This window comes from Epinephelus moara, chromosome 9 (assembly GCF_006386435.1).
Source record: "Epinephelus moara isolate mb chromosome 9, YSFRI_EMoa_1.0, whole genome shotgun sequence".
In the NCBI taxonomy this organism is placed as follows: domain Eukaryota; kingdom Metazoa; phylum Chordata; class Actinopteri; order Perciformes; family Serranidae; genus Epinephelus; species Epinephelus moara.
Genome location: NC_065514.1, coordinates 32,361,065 through 32,370,999, shown reverse-complemented (window position 1 = coordinate 32,370,999; position 9,935 = coordinate 32,361,065). Strand labels below are relative to the sequence as shown.

Here is a 9,935-nt window from a genome sequence, read left to right as displayed (position 1 = left end):
TATTTCTAATTGTTTTGGTAACACGAGCAAACATTAGCACAGTAATGCTAAAATAACACGTTTTATGTGGCACAGTGCGGCAAATATAGGTTGGTACGATTATAATATATGCGTTTCCAGAGTGTTCTTCCACAGGAGTTCTTTCCACCTGGAATAAGCAACGCCGATATTCACTCGCGTTTTGTCCCGTCCTCTCTTATCTGATCTTTTTCTTTTATTTGGTGGCATGGTTTCCCTCTTACCAGGCAAAACATGTGTGTGGTCCTCCATTTAAAGTGCGACAGAATCATAAAAGTACAAAGCAGGTTCACGCAGAAGCGCCCCGGATTGAGCTTCACCTTCTCTGTCTCCAGTGACAGCAAGTTCTAGGTAAACGCGAAAGGCAAAGCGCGTATATCCCTTTCGGCCACTGTATTCAAATATGGTGACGCAAGAGGGCAGCCTCCAGCATACCGCGCCCTGCCTGTGTATATATAGAGAAATCATTCTAAGCCTATGAGAAAGCTTCCATTTGTATGTGAATTGCATTACACTTTAGTAAATATATATTTATGAAAGCAATAGTTGATATTTGCTAATAAACAACCACGTAAATTATACATTGTAACTTTAAGGTTGCGCAGAATTCACAGAAATTGATTGAATTTTCCATTAATTTGTGGTAGCAACATCCTGGAGGGCCTGACATTTGGTGACTTGTTAAGGATTCGTAACTCAAAATTTAGGACTTGGGACTCGATTCAGAACTTGTCTGTCTTGACATGAGACTTGAGTAGGGAATTGAGTGCAAAGACTTAAGAATTACTTTGCAAAACGATGACTTGGTCTCACCTTCGGTGCTACTTCATGATGATGTGACACTATATGATGAAACAACTGTGTGTGTTACATTGCACTTGTCACCTTTCAGTTTCAAATTTTTTTTCGTTAAGTTAGATGACATCTCATTTGTGACATTTTCCAGCTTCAAAGGATTTTTAGATTTTAATGATTCCATGTCATTTTTACAAGCAGGAAAGAAATCACTTAAACGCAAAGATGGAGATGTAGATTTTATTTCCTTAAGACCATTGATTACATGGTACAACAACATATAGTTTTTTTTTATTATGGGGGTAGTCAAGCCGAGGCATGCCTGAAGAGTCATGAGCAGGTGAGCCACACTGGCACAACTAAAGTATGGTTGCAACCCTACTTTGACCACAGCAGTGCATCTTAGTGCAGCTACGCCCTGCTGTGAGGAAGTAGTGGAAACTTGTTTTTACTGCATGGCTTGATACAGCGCAGCTAAAGCTGTTCGACCTGGGCCCGTGGAAAAACCCCATTACACAGTGCAATAATGACAAAACAATGGCACCAGGCAGGAACAAATGTCACCATAGAAGGGATTCATTCTACCTACTTTATGTTTTCAACAACTAATATATGACTATACTTGCTAGTCATCACAAAAGCCTTAACTATTTGTTTGATTTTTTTGTGGATTTATTTAATTGTGAATAAAGTCATCATTTTTGTTTCTCTCCTTCAGTTTCAAAATATCTTTTTTATGTAAAAATGTAATACTCCAAACTTAGATATTGCAATTGCACAGCTCTGCAAAACTTCCACCAGTTGGCTGCTCTTCACCTGCAAGCTGATTAATGGTGGAGTTTTAACCTTCTGGATTCAAGGAGAATCAAGCTTCCTGAGGCTCTGCTGAGCTTTCTGAGCTCGTCTGATTCTCTCCTCAAAGAAACTCTTCTGGTGCTGATTCCTCTGATCCAACCTGACTAACCACTGCTCCCTCAGCCTGGACAGAGAGGGTGACAGGGGGAGACAGAGGGAGAAAGGGGGAGAAGGGGGAGAAAAAGGAATAAGTAGATGTTCACACGGCACAAATACAGGCACTTACTGCCATTAACAACACAGAAAAGACAGCCTCTCTGGATTGCAACACATTACAGGAGCGCACCAAGCTTGAAACGTTATTTTTCTGTGTTTTCATGCCACTGAGTGCACATATTGAGCACATTAAATTATCTCATTTTTCTGCTATAGACAGCTCCACTCCCTCTTTCTGAGCACAGAGTAAGGTACCAGTACTGTCTGACATTACACTGTGCTGCATTTAGCATCCTTGTGGTGTGTGGCTAACACATGGAACAATTAAATGAGGGGCTTTTCACACACCATACTAATCAGGGCTGCCAACTCTCATGCACTGACCATGACACTCATACAGCTGACACTTTCTGCTCACTCTCATGCCACATGTCCGTTCTCTCACACAACAGAAAACAAATTTATAATGATAAAAGCCAACATGAAAAAAGGACAGTACAGCACACAGAGAGAAAAGACAGAGCAGCACTGTAAAACACTGCGATAAAATTAGCCATTGTTTGTGAAAACCTGGTCAAGGCAGCTGGATATCAATGCACATCTATTTGTGCTGTTATGGTACTGGTACTTGGAGTGGCCAAAAAGGACGGAGACAGACCATAAATCTCAGCAATCATTTCTTACATTCTACATACAGAATGAAACTGCAAAGAAGTCCTAATCTGACTAAACAGTTTCAATAACAGGTTTGCTGAGAAGCCAAATGCTCTAACTGTTCCTGACTATTGACATAAGTAGTTTCACTGTGCATTACTGTACAGGCAACGCAAATAGTATTGTAGCACATTGAAAATGTATAGGATCTTTTTGCTTCAGAGGTTTGCTGAAATTTTCAATGTTATCCTGTTAAGGACGACACTGACTGTGACCATGTACAGTGGCAAAGAAAAAAGACCTGAAGCAAAAGTTTGGGGACCCTGCATGGTTGTGATACTTGCCCTTTGGCAAGGTGACCATAAAGGTCATATTTGTGCAGGTGTCGCTGCACAGTAGAACAGTGTACCACCACTCCTAGTCTGCTAAACCTTTCTGCAGGTCTTTTGCAATCAAACAGGGGTTTTGATGTGCCTTTCTGACAATCCTACAAGCAGCTCTCTCTGAAAGTTTTCTTGGTCCTCAAGACCTCAACTTGACCTCCACAGTTCCTGTTAGCTGCGATTTCTTAATTACATTACGAACTGAGGAAACAGCTACCTGAAAACACTTTGCTATCTTCTTATAGCCTTCTCCTGCTTTGTGGGCATCAGTAATTTAGTTTTCAGAGTGCTAGACAGCTGTTTAGAGGAGCCCATGGCTGCTGATTGTTGCGACAAGGTTTCAGGAAGCGTACGGCATAGTGTAATTGGTGTATGCCATAGTGTGGTAAGTGTACAGTCTTGTTTATGGTGTGTATGGCATGGTGGACATGGTGTACAGCATAGTGTACTGTCTAGCGTGCATAATGTACGGCATAGTGTACAGTCTAGTGTACATACTATACGACAGTTTACGCAGTGTACACCGTAGTATACAAAGTGTACAGCATGGTGTACAGTCTAGTGTACATAATATATGGCATAGTGTAGAGCATAGTGTGGGTGGTGTACGTCACAGTGTATGATATAGTGTAGTGTGATGTGTAGTGTACATAGTGTACATAGTGGATGTGGTGCACAGCATAGTGTATGGTCTAGTGTATGTAGCATACATATTGTGTGGCATAGCGTACTAATGACGTAGCATACAATGTAGTGTACTTAATATATGGCATATTTTAGGTATGTGTACAGTATAGTGTTTGATATACTGCACAATACAGTGTATGGCATAGTGTACCATCTAGTGTTCATATTATTTGACATAGTTTATGCAGTGTAAACCAAAGTGTATGGCACAGTGAACAGCCTAGTGTACATAGTTTATGGTGTAGTGTATGAGGTGTCCAGCATTGACATACGTAGTACAAAAAAAGTACTAGATACAATCTGCAACTTTGGAAAATCCAAAAGGCATTTGGACAACAAAGTGTTGCTGATGGGAAACTAGAAGTCTTTTAACTCACTAATCACCAAATCAGTGCTTACTGAACTCACACAGCACCCTGTCCAAAACTCTGATCAGTGCGGATGGTATTTAATGCAGGTTTTTAAAAATGTACTGTAAATGAGAGTACGGTTAGACTTTTAGACTTTGCTTTGTGTAGGCTGGATTCAGTGACTGCTAGGCAGAAATGAGTGGAGGTTTTGTCAGAACATCAGAGGCCAGTATTTACCCTGACACCATAACTCCTAGGCTTAAATTAATCGTGCAGACATCCAGTGAAACTTGATCTGCTGTCACAGCTAATTGTGTTACGGAAAAAGGGGAACATTGTGTGTGTATATGTGTGTGTGTGTGTGTGTGTGTGTGTGTGTGTGTGTTTGCTATGACAGGATTAATATTGTTGTGTCTGTGTAAGCGAGCGTTCATCTGTCAGCACGCTCCGTCATGTGTTGGTTAATCTGCAGTCTGTCCTCAGATATTTACACTGATCTCCAGGATTCAAACATGTAGTCGAGCTGCCTCTAATCAACATTCTCAGGCTACTATGTGATGACAGACAGACGAGCTGTAAACATAACCATGGCATTTTCCAATTTAATCAAGTTATGATGGAGAGACAGGGACAAAGGCTGAGGACATATTTTTGATGCTCTTTTCTTTTCCCCTCTGATCCTGCAGTTCATCCAACCTAATAAACTCATGGTGTTTGTTCAAACCTACAGAACTTTTTTGTGGGTTCTGAATTTCCGTACAGATCCCAAAGTTTCCAAAGACACCAAATATGTCTGGATGAATTTTGTTGAAATGTTTCTAAAATGATGAACAAGACGTGTAGAATATTTCCCTTTGATCAAAGGATGCACTCTTTGTTAACATCACACAGCTTCAATGAAGAGCTGACACAACATGATACAGAATATGTGATACTGCCAGACAGAGTGGAGGAACATGAGCTGCTACTAAACTCTGTAATAAACGCTGTAATCCCCTGAACGTAAAAAGTGCATTATTAACAAATTATTGATATCACTGTTTGACATGTGGGTAAAGTTACCAGATTAGATTGTTTGACTTGTTCAAACACTAAAACATGGAGGTCTGGGTGGGTGGGTGGTCGGGCATACAAAACATGGTTGTGTGACTTTGACACCAGAGACTGCCAGACACCCATTCACTTACTCTGTTCAACCAGCAAACAGCATTAGTGTATTTTAGCCATGACTGCCTTCCATTCATAACCAGACACCCCAGATGAAAATGTAGTTTTTTCATATAGGCCTATTTTGGTCAGTTGTAAGATTTTTTTGGACTATTTCGCTTCCATAACATACCTTCTTTCAAACGAGTGAAAATAAGTTAAAATACAAAGTTAGGTGTATTTTATAGTATAGATTTGTGTTCTGGTAATGTATGCAAAAGTGCATATTTAAGTAGACAATGCCTCATTTACGAAAACCTAATACAAAAAAAAATGTCTTAATATAAGGATTCAACTGGAGAAGTTCAATGGTGATTTCTGTTAGTTAACATTTTCACCCTATCTAGAAATTTACCATTTTCTCAAAACTAGTTTTTTTTTTCTCATACTCAGAGCCAGAAATGTCCACTTCAGAAGCACTTTCATGCACTAAACTTTATTTCTACCTATAATCTGAAGGTTTTTGCAGGGGTTTGGTCATATATCATTCATATTTATTTTATTCCTAAAACCATGGTGAAAAAAAAATATTTTTAAGGCTGCCAGGCATAAGCCTGGAGGGGATCATGCGTTCAGTTGTGTGTGTGTGTGTGTGTGTGTGTGTGTGAGTCTGTGTCTATCTTAGGGTGACCATATTTTGATTTCCAAAAAAGAGGACACTCGGCCGGCCACGACATAGCCTACTTAAATGATACTCGCAGTTTACTCAAAGATGCCTTGTATATGTATGGATAGAAAATTCAGTTATATTACAAAATAATATCTCTCAAAGAAATTCAGATAGGCCCCAATAGGGGACACATACACACACTAGAGTGTGGCGATCCGACCCCGACGGTACCCGACGGGTCGGGCGGGTTTGGTCAAAAATGTAGCTATAAATTGTATTCGGGCTCGGGTCGGATTCGGTCAGCTTTCAGTGAAAATGTAGTGTAAAAATCAATAAAATCCTATTGTCTGTCCTGTTTATTGCTTGGGCACTGTTATTTACGTGACAACACCTGAACATAACACACACAGACACACACTGGCTGTTTGTTTCTATCTCTCCCCTCTCTGGAAGTCTCGGACCTCCAGCCGCTCGCCTCCACCTTGATTAAACGCTGAAAATAAAATAAAAGAGGGAGACAGGTTTTTCCTATTTTATCTTATTTTGTCTCCCGCCCCCCGCTCCCGTCTCAAACATGGAGGTCTCCCTCTCCACAGCTGAGCACCCACGGCGCACGCCCGGCCTGTTAAATAGCCTGTTACCATAACAACTGTGTGACACAAACTCAGTGCTTTGGTCATTAAATAATGTCGGGCTCGGTTCGGGTTCGGACAGAAATATGCGGCCCGTGCCGCACTCTAACACACATACACAAACACACGGAAAACCGGACATTATCATCAGTTTATAAAAAACCCCCAGACGCCCCGGACGGGATGTGAAAAGTGGACATTTCTGGACAAAAGAGGACGTTTGGTCAGCCTAGTCTATCTGTCTGTCCGCAGCTAATCTTGCAAACTACTGGACCAATCAGCCTAACATTTTGTGTACACCTTTATGACTGTGCTCAAGGACCTCTCGTGGTTGTGGTGATTTGCCATCAGTGTTTAGCAAGCTACTTGGAAAATGTATTGAGCTAAGATACCAGTTACTCTACATCAAAATAAAGTTTCACTACATTGAAGCTATCCCAATGAAATGTAGCAAGCTAAGCTACATGAAAATGGCAAAAGTAACTGGTTACTTGCAAAGCTTCTTTTGTTTATTGACTTGTCGAATCAGCTTTTTTTGTGTAACTTATATACTTATATCAAAACATTGTGTGTGTGCGTGTGTGTGTGTTTGTGTGACTTTGTGACATTTGACTATCAACTCCAATAACATTATATCAGAATTTTAAATTTGTGCTCAATTTAGCACACATTTAATTAGAAAACATCTCATTCCATATTTAAATATAAAACTTCAGAAAATTTGTAATAGAAAAAGAATAATTGTCCTGATGTGAGTAATCACCTGGGAAAGTTTCATGGTGATATATACCAGTTTAAAGTTTTAGCCTATTCACCAGGGGCAGGCAACCGGCTGCTTCGTGGCCACGTGAAGCTCTTTAGCCTCTCTCTAGTGACTCCCTGTGGCTTTAACAAAAAATCACATGGTAACAAATAACAATATTCTTTACAATTTAATTTTCCTTTAACATTGCTGTAGGCCTAAAGTGATTCCTACATTCTAACATGTATAGCCTATACACTGACACTGTAAACCCCAATCCATCCATGACACGAAATTTTATTGTCAAGTTTACACAAATTCCCCGAATTGTCAAAATGACATAAAACTTTATGTTCACTTGACACAAAAACTCATCCCTTGTGAGCTTGACATATTTTTTTCAAAAGTCAACAAGTTTTGAGTTAATTTGACTAAAATGTATTAAGCCTTATTAGTTTAAGGCCAATAAGCAACATTATCATTGTGCACTTAACATATTGTGGTGTGCTGGGGCTAAATGGGTGGCGTTTCCCAGCATGCCGTGAGACAATGTGTTTAAGGCCATAAACCGAAGAAAACTGTGTTTAAATGTGTTCTAAATCACTCACTTTAACCATTATGCAGTGATTAATGTTTATGTATTTCACAATGGTTGTACTGGGTTGTTGTAGAAAAAGACATTTTGCACCTTTGCATAATTCTTACACTCGAGAAACCAAAGTACACTACAGTACATTTTTTATAGCTCAATGATATTCTTAAAAATTGTAAAATGTGTATTCATGTACATGTGTTTCTATGTTCACATGACATTGATGTTAAATGCTAAAACAACAATGAAAAGTTATGTGTTGTAAGCTGAGAGCAAATTGGGGTTTACAGTGTAATAAAAAAATGTTTTAACATTTTAGGCAACTAAAAAGTGTGTAATAGGCTATATCTACGACCCAGTGACTTTTGTTCAAAAATTTGCCGAACCTCTCCACGGAGACTATAGGCTTGAGTCTCCCCAGCTAGGTTAGCGGCTTGCTATTGATTCCAAATCCAAAAAAAGAAAGGTATGAGAGGAAAATAGAGAATTTAATAGAACATGGACAGATCTTTTTGCTTTCCCTGCCAAATTGGAAATTTAACGTATCAAATAATCATAAATGGTCAACTGCAGAGTAGCCACCTCATGAATGCTCACTTAGACCTATTAGTAATGTTGATAGGCTAACTTAGAGTTAATAGGCTGTGTAACTGTCATTATAAGGTTCAGATGTTCTTTTTTCCTTTTTTTTTTCTGTTGGTGGATGTTGATTTCTGAAAATGGCTCTTTTGATAGTAAAAGTTGCCAATGCCTGACCTGTTTTCCTTTTAAGTACACCTGAAAGTAGAATTTTTCTCAAGTTTTGTGCAAAGAAATATAAATTTTACTGACACTACAGCTCTGATCACTCAGAGGTTCAAATGATGGGGGGGCAGCTCATCTATCTGCTCATGTATGTTAAAGTGGAGTGGATTTTTCCTGTTGCTTTGATAAAAGAGGGAGGATCACAGCTAATTTCAGTGTGGCTTCAGCTGTCGTTATCTGTAGGGGCTACTTCCACAGACCATTTACTAGTTACACTTGAGAGAAGAAAAGATTACATATACAGTATAGAGAGATAGCCAGCATATATCTTAAATCACTTCAAATTTCACTCTGTCTTGTAAGCTACTCAGATATATTTTCACTTAACTTCCTTTTTATCTGTTGCTCTCCAGTCCATAAGGCATAAGTACAAATGGGGTCCTAGATGTCTAAAAACTACATTTTTAACCTGACTTCATCTGGGATTCTGACCAGTGACACTTAAAGCTGACCACTTTTTGGCCTCCTACCAGGACTTCAGATGTGAGCATTTGAAATGATACATTTGAGTCAGACTGCAAACTCCTTTTCATAATTTTGCTGCTGACCGTGCCAGAGCGCTGCTCCTTCTGCGGTCCTCCTCCTCGTCCATCTGCTCGCTGTGCTGAAAGATCCTCTGCTCCCAGAAAGACTTCAGCTTCTGTTTGTCATGAATCCGAGCTGCGTTCATCACCTAACAGGAAACAAACTGCAGTCACAAATGGACGGATTTCTCCGCAGAAAGAGGTTTACATGTCTGAAGAACGCTACATCCTCCATTCTTCAAAATAGAATAATCCACAACAAATTGTCTCAGGAACACTGATGAACTGAGTCTGCTCTGATTACTCACTGCTGTTTTCCAGCTCGTCTGGACTCCTTCTCTCTACTTTCTCTTTTTCTCTCTTTCCTTCTCTGTTTAACTTATCAGTAATCCCTCGTCTCTTCTGTTTTCCCTCTTTCTTTCTTTTTTACATCTCGTTATGTCTTTTGTCTGTTCCTGTCCTTCTCCCTGTTCTTTTCTCCTTTATCTCCTCTTTTAACTCCTCCCCTCCTTTCCACCTTTTGACTTTGTTGTCTCCCACGTTATTTTCTCTCCTCCTCTTGCCTCTGTTTTCTTCCTCTCTATCAATCGTTTACTTCCCTTTTATGTTTTCTCTTTTCTTTTCTTATTTAACACCATATTTTCTGACTCTTTACCTTTTCTTTTTCCTCTCCTCCTCTCCGCTTTTCTCTCCTAAGATCCTCTGTATGTCCCTCTCTGACAAACAAGTATTCTTCTTCTTCTTCTTCTTCTTCTTCTCTTTTTTTACTCTTGTGTTTCAGCTTTGGGATAGTGAAGTATTGGTTTGATAAGTGGATCAGAATAAGCATAGAGGAGGATGATTGTTTGTTACATGACCCTCCTCAAATTCATCCCTGACTTTTCCCTTGAGAAATAGTTTTGATATGTGCTGTTATAGTTAATGTTC

General features: G+C 39.5%; 1 protein-coding gene across 1 annotated transcript; it reads right to left on the bottom strand.

Annotated features, from left to right (window-relative positions):
- Positions 1-1,049: 1,049 nt before the first annotated feature.
- Positions 1,050-9,479, bottom strand: LOC126395162 (protein FAM240B-like). The gene is made up of 3 exons (XM_050052388.1): positions 9,317-9,479; positions 9,033-9,157; positions 1,050-1,792 (listed from the first exon to the last, which is right to left on the bottom strand). The coding sequence occupies exons 2-3, from the start codon at positions 9,152-9,154 to the stop codon at positions 1,669-1,671; spliced, it is 246 nt and encodes an 81-aa protein (XP_049908345.1). The 5' UTR covers positions 9,155-9,157; positions 9,317-9,479; the 3' UTR covers positions 1,050-1,668.
- Positions 9,480-9,935: the final 456 nt, after the last annotated feature.